Source organism: Leuresthes tenuis, unplaced genomic scaffold (assembly GCF_036924035.1).
Source record: "Leuresthes tenuis unplaced genomic scaffold, fLeuTen1.0.hap1 SCAF_12, whole genome shotgun sequence".
Taxonomy (NCBI): Eukaryota; Metazoa; Chordata; class Actinopteri; order Atheriniformes; family Atherinopsidae; genus Leuresthes; species Leuresthes tenuis.
This window is the reverse complement of record NW_027325366.1, coordinates 22,304,891-22,318,878: the sequence shown is the minus strand read 5'-3', so window position 1 is coordinate 22,318,878 and position 13,988 is coordinate 22,304,891. Positions and strand designations below refer to the sequence as shown.

The 13,988-nt window shown below is 42.4% G+C and overlaps 1 protein-coding gene across 7 annotated transcripts in view; it reads right to left on the bottom strand.

Moving 5' to 3' along the window:
• LOC140319474 (bromodomain adjacent to zinc finger domain protein 2B) overlaps positions 1-13,988 on the bottom strand; it is a 41,076-nt gene that overhangs the window by 12,968 nt on the left and 14,120 nt on the right. For 3 of the 7 annotated variants that reach the window (XM_072397118.1, XM_072397120.1, XM_072397121.1), the window contains exons 3-15: positions 7,868-8,026; positions 6,413-6,571; positions 5,892-6,023; positions 5,622-5,815; positions 5,332-5,529; positions 4,458-5,129; positions 3,690-3,751; positions 3,160-3,590; positions 2,684-2,959; positions 1,490-1,550; positions 559-667; positions 321-422; positions 17-218 (exon numbers count right to left, since the gene is read on the bottom strand). In XM_072397118.1, coding sequence (XP_072253219.1) covers positions 17-218; positions 321-422; positions 559-667; positions 1,490-1,550; positions 2,684-2,959; positions 3,160-3,590; positions 3,690-3,751; positions 4,458-5,129; positions 5,332-5,529; positions 5,622-5,815; positions 5,892-6,023; positions 6,413-6,571; positions 7,868-8,024 — 2,755 coding nt within the window. In that variant the 5' untranslated portion in view covers positions 8,025-8,026. Of the gene's footprint in view, positions 1-16; positions 219-320; positions 423-558; positions 668-1,489; positions 1,551-2,683; positions 2,960-3,159; positions 3,752-4,457; positions 5,130-5,331; positions 5,530-5,621; positions 5,816-5,891; positions 6,024-6,412; positions 6,572-7,867; positions 8,027-13,988 lie in introns of all 7 variants that reach the window. The other 4 variants (XM_072397119.1, XM_072397115.1, XM_072397116.1 and 1 more) reach the window with 4 other exon arrangements.

The window sequence follows — 13,988 nt, the reverse complement described above, 5'->3', positions numbered from 1 at the left end:
TTTGACACACACTGACCTTGAGCCTCCAGCTTACGTAATAACTTGGCATCGCTGACATCTTGGAAGTTGTTGTCGACGCTTGCAGGATGAGGATGTCTGACCCCAGAGCCATCACCCGTCAGCTGGTGCTCCGACTTGATGCGACGGCTGCGCCTCCCGTCCATCGCAATGATGCTGGGACAGATTTCATCCTCAGCCAGCAAGACCCACTGTAAACCCTGAGTAATGTTAAGTCAGTGATGGAGTGATTCGAGTTTCATTTTTCTCAATTAACACGGTTTAAAAAAAGTTACATTTTGTACAAAAGCTGCAGAATTTACCTCTGGTCCTTCTCTGGCTTCATAGAAGTCACCAACTTTAATTTTTGTGCTAAAGCTGAAGTTGTCCCGTGAGATTTCAGATATTCCACTCCGGACCAAGTACTAAAGAAAGAAGAAAGCAGACTAATTAACCAACATTAAATTACCAATCACCAAACAGTTGCATTAAACCTCAATAAAGCAATTACAAAGGGAAAGCATTTAAGGCTTTAAATTCAGCAATGTACTGTTGATTTACCTTCATTACATCAGGATACTGACGCAGCTTCTTCCCACATGGGGCAATGTAAGCCACCTCCCCTTGTAGACGCCCTGCAATAGTCCTGATTCGTGTCTCTCTCCGCCACCTGAACACAGCATGACACGTTTTTATGTGAAACAGCTGTTGGCAGTGTACTGTGTGGCTTTGGCGGCTGCTGTGATCATACTCCTAAACGGTCTCGGTCTGGAGGGGTAACCCGTCAGTTTCAATGACCACTTCTGAAGAGCAGCTATAGCTTATGGACAAGTCATGCGTGCCTGCTATCCTACACAGAGCAGGGGCTGAAATATAGTCTTGTGGGCCTCTGCTTTCTGTGCAACTTTAGATGAAAAACATCCTTAAAAGATAAAAGGCTGTGTTCATTTGAAGCTGCAGAATTTGTGGCTTGTGAGCTGCTAATGTTGCATGTCTGTGTGGAGACTGGACACTTGTAACTGCCGGGCCTCATTTAATTTCCTGCCCACTACAGAATGACCCACAACTCAAGAAGGCTTTTAAAAAGAAGGCAAGGATCTTATTTGTGCTCTACGTTTACGCCACCGGTGATGAATAAATCAGAACTCTTAAGACTGATGTGTCAAATCAAATTCAACAGTGCTTTTTCTTTTTTAATGTAAATGTTTTCTTATATGTAAAAAGTACATTACATTTTAATATATGCAATTTACATTCCAACACTGTGGGGAGCTTGTTTAAAACTTAAAACTGCTGTTTATGGTCACATAGCAGATAGGATCACATCTGCAAACATCTGAGGCAGGTCCACAAAGAGACTTTGTTAAATGTCAGCTCAGCGGTGGCTGAAAAGTGAGCTTTTTTTCCACAGTGACCGCCTCAGCACCACTACAGCAAAGGCAGTGCTGAGAACAAATGGGACATAAAATACAGCGCAGGAGCATCATCTCACCCAAAATCAAGAGGCAATCGCAGAACTCTCTCATCTGTGACCCTCCTCCTCTTGCCTGACCCTAGAAAAAACACGAGAGATGACTCAGACATTTTCTCATATCCACAGGGAAAATCCACAAACTGACATCTTTACAGGAGTATCCACTTGGAAAAAATAAGGGAGGTGCTCTGAAACCTTGTTTCCTGTTGTGGATACCTGGTTTTAGAAGAAAACTGCAAAACATACAGCAGGTTTAGGAGGTTTTCAGACCCTTTAAAGGCCCCCAGAGTGTTATGTTTCAGGCTCATGTTCAATTTTTTCCCCACATCAGTTAATAACAGTTCCCCACAATGAGAAAGCAACAATCTTTTATTTCAATTATTACAACACTAACAAATGAGTTCTACTGCTTCCTACATCTGTCTGTAGATAATGTCCGTAAAGTGAACTCAACTGGCACGACTACAAAGGCACACAGCTGTCAATATAAGATCTGCCGGCTCAGTCAAACTGAGTAATCGGGGCGAATGAGCATGAACTCTCCAGACTTCCTTTGTGGAGATGAGAGAAACATATAGCTGGAATACCATCAGTGCAACACTCCATCAATCAGACTTTTATGGTAGAGTTGTCAGAAAAACAAAATTCCTCGTCATAAAGCAAATGACAGCCAGCTGTGAGTTTATCTAAAGGCATCTGAAGGACTCCGGACAACAGGAAGTCAAATATTCTAACCAGATGAGATGACGATTAAACTACTTTGGCCACAACTTCTAAAGGTGTGCGTGAATAAAAGCAGGCATTGGCTTTTTTAATGCCATCCCAGAGCCATACATGGCGAGTCCCTGTCTCCATTTGTGGGGATTCTCTTCCACATTAAGAACAGGTCTAGTTGAGAGAGAGGGGGCAAAAAAGATAAGAGGGCAGAGAAATCCTGAGTGAAAACTTTTTCAGGATCTCAGAATGTGCTGAAAGTTTACATTTTGGTAAGATAATGAAGGTCTGATACCTTTCCAAATGCACTTTATGAAGGCATCGATAATAATAAATAAAAAATAAAGACCGGGAATAATAAGAAAAAGAAGCACTGTGCTAGCTCTGGTATCAGGAATAATACTTTCCTGATACCAAAGGTCAACGTATCATATTAAATTGATACTGTAGCTTGCTTAAAGAGTTGTTTTGTATTTAAAATGGACAAAGATATGTTACCTGGCATTGTTGCAAATCTGAAGGATCGAGACATGTTGCCATGGTTACTCAAGGCACCGGTGTTGATGGGGTGAAGTAAACCACTACTTGACATACATAGGGGCTTGGTAATCTGCAGGTTAAGCAGCGAGCAGTCGGCCGATTGGTTCAGGGAGGGCTTGTGGGTTGACGCCGAGGCTTCAGCTGGTTTCGGAGGAGTCCTGTCGGCATCACAGTCTGCTTCTGTCTCAACACACTCGGAGCCATTGGAGTCACTTTCAAGATTGCTCTCAGAGTCTGCAGGGGATCCAGAGAGTCACGGAGAGACACACAGAGCTCAGTTATGTCCTAATTAATATTCCACGCACAACTCAACCATACAGACTGAACACCACTCACTCCCAGAAGAGAACTCATTTCTCCCAGCTTTTGTTAAAAATAATGCATTATGAATGGCATCTTTAGAACATTAAAGAAAGGGATAATGTTTATCTAACCTGAGAAGCTACTACCAGAGTCTTCGTCCTCAAAATCATCTTCATCATCGTCATCATCATCATAATTTTCTTCTAAAGAGTCGTCTGAATCTTTGCCGCTGTGGAAATCAGACTCACTGCGTTTGGTCAAGTCTACAGTTGCACAGGACGAGTTGGTTTTAGGAAGGCTCTTTCCTGCATACACAACTCTGGCAGCCTTCCTAGATTGGGAAGCGACTCCTGATGGGGCCGAAAATTGAAGTGTGGAAGCGGAGCTACGGGACATCTCCTTGGTGCCAGTGCTCAAGTTGATGGGCATGGGGAACGGAGGGCTGGTAGCTGCCGAGTGCGGCTTGGTTTGGCAGATCTGGCTGCGAGGTTTAGTGATGAGAGCCAACGGGGCATCTTGAACCGCTGCGTCAGGATGGAGGTTCAGGAACAGGTTTGTGTCACTGTTGATTGGCAAAGACAGCAAATTAATGATTAATGTATCTGACAAAATAATTAGATAGCATCCGCAGCGAAGAAAATCTGAATTGTGATTTTCATACCAGCTTTGGCTCTTAGGTCGCACAGAGGAAGCCTGCTTGACAGAATCCTTTGAATGGACGGGCTTTGTATGTTGAGGAGAAAAAAAAAGAAGAAGAAGAAGAAGTTATTACACAAACTGTCACTCATGTTACTGTGGGCTGTAAATAAAGGAATTTAAGGTGCAATACGAGACAGAGACAGTGAAGAGCCAGCTCCTGCCTGTCAGCAACAACAAAGGAAAAGAAGCTGCTATGAAAAATATTATCAAATTGTTTGGCTTCGTGCCACCGTGAGACGTTAGCTGTCATCTTGTATTTGCTGCAATTGTCAAACTCTGGCAATCAAAAGCCTGCATTTAATGTACCATAATACGAGTTAAAACCCTCTTGTTACAGATTGTTCCATTTTCCCTCCCTCTAAGAATGGTGACAATAACCGGTTCCTGTAAAAGAGGCCAATTTCTTTCTCTTGATAACAAACATCCCAAAGCACAACAGAGCTAATTGCTTGTCAGTTTTGTGAAGTATTCCCTGTGGAGCTCAACACACTGCCACTTCTCGTCATGTCGTGGTCAGACGCTTCGCGGAGAATAATAAAATCCCTGCTAATAGTTGAGAGCAATAATTTTTCTGTTGTGATGGAACTTCATTATCATTTATTCAATTCAAGACAGGCACGGTGACGGTAAGGAAGGAAAAGCACAGCTACTCCTATGCGAGATGATAAAAACACCTCTAAGGCTGGAATTTAGAAGAAGTAGCCATTTAAATGACACAAAAGTGACTCACCAGTTTCAGTTTAAGAGTGTTCAGGTGGGATGAGCTTTCATCTGGGAGGTTTCCAGAGTTCTCCTTCATGCCATCAGAGGCCAGTGTGTGCTTTCCAGAGGGGACAATAAATCTGAGGTGGTGAGAGGACTCTTTTGAGGTTAACGGTGTTGCTTGTTTGGGTACAGAAGAGAAAGACGGAGGACTGGGTGAACCAAGAGCTGGATGCTTAGGAGAGGAGCATAACGAAAGAGATTTCTTAGGGGAACAGAGAGCAAAAGGTCGAGGAGAGGAGCAGGCAGAGTTTTGCTTTGTTGTGGGTGAAGGAGTGAGGTGCTTTGGTAAGGTAAGGTTGAGCAAGTGCTTTGATGAGTTAGGGAGGGAGATGAATTGAGGTGAGGACCTGAAGGGCAGAGGACAAGCCCCACTTTGGGACTGTACTAAGGAACCGCTGCCGACTGCTTGTCCCGTGGCCTGTATGACACTGATGTGCTTCTGGCCTTCCTCCTCTGTGGTCCTGGAGCTCTGGAGAAGCAGTGCTGTGGATTTACGCAGGCCAGCAGGATGAGAGAAGGACTTAAGGTGATAAGATGAAGTCACGGGAATGCTGTGACAATGACTCTGTTGCGTAGTATTTCCATCAGCAGCACAAGTTCTCCTCTTTTTACTCTCGGAAGTGTTGTGTGCCAGCCGCTGAGTAGGAGGACAAGGAAGACAAGGAGAAGACAGAATGTCATGTCAGCTCCTGCTGTGAAAGCCTCACAGTGGCAGCTCTGTCAACCAACACACTGCCACCCACCAACCGAGGCTGCTTTTGTCAAACCCAGAGTAGTCATAAACATTTCACAAATATGTAATCTTTACCTTTCTGGTGAACATTTTAAAGCACACTTACTTTGACGTTCCTTTTAACTGGACTGTCTTCCTCAGAATCGGAGTCCTCGCTGTCACTGCTCTGATCGCCTTTATCCTCCTCCATGTCGTCAGGATCACTGCTGCTTTCTTCATCATCACTGGAGTCACTTTCTGACAAAGATCCCGACAGGCAGCCACTCGTGCTGGATGTCTGTGGTGGGCTTTTCGTGGGCATCTTCTTTTTAAAAAAGGAAAAAAAAGGGGGGGGGGAATAGTGGATTAAACTTTAAACAATAAAACAGAACAAAGTGAGAATGACCAAATGCTAACCTTTTCCTTTGTTTTCTGAATGGTCTGCTTGAGTATCTCCACCGGCTCACAGCTAGCTTTTTGACTCTGACCTCTCTTGGCTTGTAATTTTGCCTTATTTTGTTTTTCCTGGAAGGAGTCGATGTTCATAGCAGACTTCACAGCAGGAGAGGAGGCACTCCTCCCATTCACTGTTCCATTAATGCCTGCAGAAACTGGCATTATATATAGCATTAGATTTTGGATAAGCAACATGAGGTGTCAACAACATGGAGGTGTTTGTCCTCCTACCTGAGGTCCGAGACTGTAAATGAACAGGATCAAGGCTCTTGAAGGTTGAAACAAATACAGGATGTAGACCCAGAAGAGGGGGAAAGAAGGTTGCTGCTCCAGCTGCATGTGTCTCAGTGGGCCTCCACCAGTCTGAGCGGGAAACAAGATGCTGCACAGTTAAGCATATATAGCTAACCAAGAAGGGCTTATAATAATTAATATTAATACTAATATTTAAGTTCAAAACACAGTTTTGAAATTAGAACTAAAGTGCTGTAGAGTTTCGGGAAATATCCATCAAAGGAGGTGCTGTAAGTCTTCTGAAATACCTTCCATATTGATCATTTTTAGGTCAAAACACCAACCTTCCCACAACTAGCTACCACCAAAAATGTACAATATTGTTACAAAAGCATTTTTGAGGACCAAAATCTTGGTTGCTTTTCCGATTCGGATGCAGCGACATTTCACATCTAATCCCCCCAACAAGATAAATAATTCAACCTCATAACTAAAACAGAAACCTAAAGCTTTCTCACCTGGAATTCTGCCAAACTGTGAGTGAGCAGCCAAAGTGGACAAACCAAGACTTCCAAGGCCTCCGAACTCAGAGTGGCCTGAATGCGATGTATAAAGCCCAAAAGCAGGACTGAGGCACATATTTGATCGTTCATCCGCCATCATCCGCAGCGAACGACCTGGAAAACAAACACGTCTGTTTTAGAAATACTTGATTACAATAAATCCATTCAACACAACAACTTTTGCTATCTAAAAACGGGCTTTATAGGTGTTGATAAAAAACTTGAACTAATTTCTGAATGCGATAGGTGGCCGGTGTAAAAAGAGGACAAAATAAAAAGATGATCCTGAAGTGAACCTTAAGGGCAGAAGAGGAGACCTGCTTTCATTTGAATATCTCAATGAATCATCTTATAATTGGTATTTCTTCCCCTATTTTAACAAAGGGTGACGAAGGGTAGACGCTTGTGGACTTTTAAGAAGCCGAGATCTGTTTCAGTTCCACAGCATAAATGGTGTCTTTCCCTCATATCCAACAGTTGATAAGAAATCTCTGAAAGAGCTCAATTTAGTTGATTATCATAACCACAGTGAGACTCCAGAGGTGCCATTTTGCCTTCAGCATTACGCGTTCGGGTCCAAAATAAATTATCAGGGACATTTCTGTGCATGTTTAGTCCGAGGATGCGAATATGAATAATTTATGAGCGCGTTCTTCATTGTGATAGCGTGACAAAAAAAATAAAGAAGGGAAAAAAACACAGCGCTTCTTGGTGCATCTTATAATAAAAGGAAAAGAAAAATAATTACGAACCACGGTATGTAAATTTGAACATTATTTTGTGGTCGGGGGCAGACTGACAGCTTATGCATCACCACTGCTCGGTGCATAATGGTTTTGGCCACAATTAGTATTCAGAGAAAACAAGAGATGATGGTGGCTGCATGCACAGTGTGAGGCTGACAGGCATGTCAAATCACACAAGATAAACTGGAGCTCGAGGTTGTTAAAAGAAATCCACAAGGGCATGTGCAGGTTTTTAATTTGTTGGCATTCATTAATTCCTTTTCAGTCCTTTCAAAATTGCCAAACATGTTAAAACTAGAGAAAGGTGTCCTAATCCTCTTATTGTAATGTCAAATTTTTATTTAGTGTCTCAACATAATTTAGTTAGATGGCTCAAAGGTTTAAATCAAAGGGCAGTTATAAAGAGGAGACGATTTGTAAAGTCAGTCAGAATAATGGAAACGGTTAGATTCATTAATGGCTCTTTTAGGGCCGACTCTCAATCCATTTGGTTGCTCAGGATGCTCGAAACTCAACCTGCCTAAAATAGTGCTTCAACGTATGTGGGGAAAGCAATCAAACACACAGACTTTAAAATGAATAATTCATCTGAACTGTATGCTTTGAGTCACATTTGATTTTGTGTCTCGACTTCGTGCCAAGTTTGTTCTTGTTATGCTCGTACCACAGGCGAGAGGGGAGCTGCCTTCAGGGCTGCGAGCTGGGCTGTACTGGGTGGACAGAGTCTGGGGTGGAGTAGGGGAGGAGCTGGTTGAAGATGAGGCCATATGAAGGGAGGGTGGGGCAGGGGATGGTGACGCCAGCCGCTCTCCAGTTTCCATATCTGTCAAACACAATTCAGACAACGCTTAAAAAATGTAAGAGAAGGAAAAAAGGAGACAAAAAAAAACAAAACACCCCTCATTTCTAAGACTCAGTCCAGTGACTTTGACAGTTAATGTGATTGCATCTCCATTGCTGTCAGATTTTTGTTTTCCCCCGTTGCAATTAATGAAAATGATAAAAGGAACAATTTCATGGCTTTAGCTCCTTAAGCTGAATTTACACGAGAGGCAGATATAAATTTCATCATCTGCACCAGTCCGTGCCAGCTGACTGTTATCAACGATGCTTGGTTGTCAATCTATGCTGACAAGTTTGGGTTAACACTTCATTTTGGTAAATAATAAAAAGGAAACTTTTTTTTTTTCCTTTCTGGAACACCACAGGATTGCTGAAGGGTAGGGCAGACAAAGCTCCTCTGCTTTCTCATAAGCTCTGCACACTAAAGCATGATGAGAGGCCTCAACAGCAAAAGCAGTCTTCAGGCTCCTCAGAGTTACTCACACATTGTTAATAAATGGGCTCCCCCACCCCAAGTATATCAAGTGCTGTCCAAATACACTTGACAGCCCACTCACATACTTTTGCTTTTTATAACCCAAAGCAGTGAACTACTGTACATCAGCCCCATCCCCCCTCTGTCACACACACAAAGCATCAGCCCCTCCCTTCTTCATACACACAGGATCAAGAACATTACTGTCGCCGTCAAGGTTTAGCAACTTTGGAACCTCCTTTCAGAACTTTTCAGCATCCGACCAAAAAAAACGTACCGACATTATTGAACAAACCTTCATTCATTTCTGCACAAAACTATCTGTCCCACATGCTGCTCCTCTCCTCTTCAAGCACAGAGCGGGAGAGTTTATGTCGCTGCGTTGCCGATGAAAACGCGGACCGAAATGTGGCGGCATAATGAACAAGGACCAGCAGCTGACAGGCATTCTGTTGCAACGTAAACAACAATGAATCAAAAATATCACTGATCAAATTATAGGGAGCTCAGTTTTGCAACTGAACTCATCCTGTGTGAGTTGGCGCTATTCCAGCCATTCATCTGAGAGACACTGCGAGTACAAGCGGGCATGTCTGACACGTTCATTTCTTTCCACATATTTACCGAGCACAGCAGCACACTGGCTGCATTTCCAGGCTGCATCCGCCGTTCCGCCAGGAAAACGCACCGTGTCTGTGGCACAATGATCTAAAAGCTTATGGGGGGAAGCAGGTGTCAGGATTTTTGCTACTCAAGCAACTGAAGACTTTGGAGATGTGGGAGGAGCTCATCAGCATATCTATAGATCCTCGCTCACTGGATGAGGAATCGTTTAGGCCAGAACACGTCTTTTCATCATAAAAACATGTAATTAAATGTTTTGTGGGGGAACACAGATGAGTTGTTGGGGGATCAGGTGGGACTGTAAGACGCATGCTAAAAACCAACGGCTCACTGCGTTTCTTTCTTTGTGTGCGTGTGATGAGCTGCGAATATTACACCTTGTGTTGTTTGGTTTCAGGTGCATGCGAGCATTTTCCCTCTTTTCTTTTTAAAATCAGTGCACTCCTCTTGGTCTTGATGTTGTCTCTTTGCATACTAACAGATGGCTGCTGTGAATGATAATCCACCAACACAGCCACCAGTATGGATCAGTAGTATTCCAACTCCGAATAAATCACCTAATGTGAGAAAGAAGTCATATTTCAAAGTGTTTTGAATCGCTCAAAAGGTTGTTCTTTACTAATCTGTAACGAAGAGTAACAAAAATAAAGAGTAAGTGCCAAAAAAGATGTGTCAAGCTTTGATTATAATTGCCATGCTCCTGCCGTGGCCCTCTAATTACCATAATATGACAATGCTTACTCAACCTCCTCATACATAAACATCTCCCTGGTTGCTCAACTGTCTCATAGCACTGACAGTCCGCTGTATCCAACACCTCACAAAGCACTGTTGGTGTCCATCAACCCACCTAACACAATCACTGCCTTCTGTTAACATGAAAAAACACCAACACTGTCCATTTTACACCACAAGCATTGTGCAAGCATTTGACTGCACTAAAGATCATTCAACAAAGACATTTACTCTCCTACCTGTCACTCTTTTTGTCACATGCCAAGCTTCTCCTTTCACCCCACTTCTGTTTAAAACAAACAAAATGTGCAGGATAGGTGCTATGCAAGGGAAGGCTGTTATCATCAAAAGATGACCGTATGGGGTTGCAGATGGTTGGGAAAGACAGACGTGCAGTAAACCCTCAATTTCATTTTGCCCATATCATCAAGGGACAAGTTATTGTTGTTGGCTTTGACTCTCACTCCACCTGGAAACCAATGCCAGGCCTGCATCAGGGGTGGAAAAAAATTTAATAAAATAATAACTACAGTATCATTGTTACTCATAACAATGGGACCAACTGAGGACATGCTGTCAACTTAGTCCTCCTACTATGAGAGATTGAAAAGAATCACCAAATCTGGGGCAACTTTCAAAGCTATGGACGTGTGGCCTTTTTAAGCCGTAGAGAGCCCCTTGTTTCACAGACTGTTGAAGACCTTGGAGCAGCACCGAACGCTCCAATCACAAGTTTACAGGCTATAAATGCACTGCACAGCAAACCAAAGACCAGGGAAAGGACATGGTGAACAGAGCATGTCTAGTAGCCATGATGTGTGATATGTGGAGTTCTGTGGAGGCTAATTTATGTCTGTGGCTCACTCAGAAACAGGTGCACCGGTGCAGCTTTTCATAGTAAAGAGACATACAGATATACATAATGAAAAGTGAAGAGGAAAAAAAAAAGAAAGAAGATTTTATCATCACCACATAGAAACATATGGTTTGACTTTAGGGGGAACTTGCTGGGCTGCCAACTCTTGTAAAGATTTGCAACTTCCGTGAATGTTTTCCACTTGTGAATAATCTTTCTCACTGTAGAATGATGGGCTCTGAATTCTTTGGAAATGCTCTTATAAAACAGATTGATGGGCAACAATTGCATCCATAAGATCATTGCTGATGTCTTTCCTCCTTGGCTTCTGCTTTTATAGCAATTATTTGCTTACCAGCACCTGGCTGCTGCTTACCCTCTTGGACCAAATCATTTTTTTTTTTTTAATCATACCCTGACAGGTAAAACTGAAGTACATTAAGTATGTGGTCATCAGAGAGGAAGTGTGCCGAGTCATCAGGATGAAAAACATGGCTTTCTCAAACAATCGATACTCTGCATTGAGAGCAGACTTATCATTCATCTCAGGTTTGCTCTTTTCAAAAAGGAGCCTCCATGTTTTTTTTCCTTTACTCGTAGAAAAATGAACCACGTTTCCCAAGATATTATGTTCAAGAGTAGTGGACAAGAAGACTGGTTGTTAGGAAGAATGAAAAGCTCACATGAAGCCTCTGGGTGCAGACGGTAAACATGTAGCCTGTGGACAGCCCTGACAGGTGAGGTCGGGCAGGAGATAACAGAACAGTGCTGCGTTATATTGGACAGACACTGCGACGCTCTGTGACATTACAGCAACTGTCCCTCTGTCACACCAAATGTGATCAAAAGCAGACAAAGTGTTAATAAACATCTTCGAGCGCCATCTAATTTCCGATTTTCCTGTCACAGTCATTGCCTTTCACACATCAGCGCAATCATGTTTTTGACCTTTGTCGCAAGAACGTGTGTAGATATGTAACATCTAAAAATGAGTATCTCCTCACAACAACCCCTTCAAATACAGAATACTAAGAGGAGTACTTTAGAAACATCTGTAATTAAGGTGGCAAACTGATGTAAGGCCTTAGAGTGACAAATTATTTACAACACATATTTGTCCTTCACCGCAGCCTTAGTGCAGTCTGCATGTGGATCACTTTCATGATCTGGGGGTGGGATGAAGGTCCCACATCTTCTACACAGTCCAACATCCATCATGTATACGATCCCCTCACTGCTGCCGCATCCACATCAACCATCGCCAGGAAAATGTGTAGCTGTAGCTAAAAATGCTGCTGCTAAAGAAAGAGACAGTGGGACCCGATTACCATTAGCACAAAGTTTTTCATTTTCCAATAGTCAGCTACACTTGGCGTCAGTATATCTGTTTATGGCCTTTTATGGCCTATTATGGAGGAGCAACAAAGGCAAGCTAACATATGTTACAGATAATGCAGGATAACACAAAATGTTTCAATTTAAATTAATCACAACACCCTTGTTCACTTTTTTGTCCACAATGAACCGTTAGTGTCATTTTATCGAGAATTTGTTTCGTTCGTGTGAATTAACAGAGATCTTATCATGCTTTCTGGGGAATTAACTGGTTCAAACATACAGGTTGCACAGCAAATAGACGGATATTGTTTCCTTAAAAAACACAGGCTTAAACACCTTGTTCATTGTCCAAACCCAGACCATATTATCTTTAGTATCTGCGTTTGATTAAAAAAAATGACCTATTTAGAGGAAACACTACGTCTCAACTTCCGTTAATAACAGAAAGAAATGCAGCGATGTTTTGAAAATTCCGCCACTGAATAAAGTGAGGTACTTTACTGTAACGGTTAGGGAAAGGTGTGCGTTTGCATGTAAACAGTAAAGAAATACACAGCCTGAATATACAGTGCATCTGGCACACTCATCTGTCAGGAACCCTATCCATAAATTAATCATTAGCACACAACACTGGAGCAAAAGTCATCTATCAGTCTGCAATGCTAAATATAACACAGTGGAGCAAAGTACGTCTATTATATCAGATTCTACTGTAACAGAACATATCCTGTGACATTATAATTTCAGCTTATTTGCTTATTAGTAAGTACATCCTGTCAATTATATTCCGTATCTACATGACAGTAAACAATTGCTTGGGGTTTTTTTTTTTTTTAGATCACACCAAATCGATCAAGATTGTTGTTAGTTCTCAAAGAGGGCGATGGTATGATGTCTAATGATATGATTCTCGCTATGAATAAGATAGTGAGGATCCAAAGTCCAAGGTTCTATCAGTCTTTAAGGCTCAACGCTGCAATGTCAATGACCTCAATCTTCAGATGATCAAGCAAACAGAATTTATGTTCTGTGCAGCAAAACGTGGGGCCTAACAGAGGTTTTAACACACTGTCAACGTCCTATACAAAATAAAAGGCGGCCAGGATCAAGGTAAACATCGCTATCACAGCGTTTCCATTGCCAGCTCCTGTTTCTTTCACGCTCTCTGAAGAGCACCACATAAATCACATGGAAACCGTAATGGGAAATGGGACTGCAGTGTGCCAAATGAAGCAATAAAACAGATCCTGAGAGTCCCTTTCAAGGCATTAGAGACAGCGTCCATATGTCCACTGCTTTATTGATGCTGGTTACATTCAAACATCTGCCCCCCTTGCACACACCGAATGTCCTAAATGAAGGTCACACATATAGAAAAAGTGCAGCGAGCAGGAACTTTTTCCTTACCGTCCTTCCAAAAAAACAATTGCAGGCTGGTTAAAGGGAAAACACGATTTCACGGTGAATCAGCGGAGGAGATCTCTATTCTGGTCACTTTGATGTGGAAAAACACAGGATTATACCTTAATTTTAAGTTCTGAGAATGAGGAGAAATGGCGAGGGTCCCAAGCACTGGAAGATCAGAACTTGAGAAATAAAACACTATCACAGTACACAGGCAGGGGAGTGAGATCTCCCAGCTTTTTACACATTCCTTGGACAAAATCCAACATGCAAGACAGAACCCCAACAGCATAAAACGACAAGACAGCTTGCAGTAAGTAAAATAGTGTCAAGAGTGGGTAATGATTTCTGCTCTCTGCAGAGATGAAGTAAGCTGAGAAGTCCCACAGCGGTAATATGGTAGAAAGAGGCCCTTCGCAGGGACATCGCTTAAAATAATGAAATTTACTTTGATGTTGAAGAGAATGTTAGTCAAAAGGCTTTCAACATCAATGGTGGTAAATATGACCT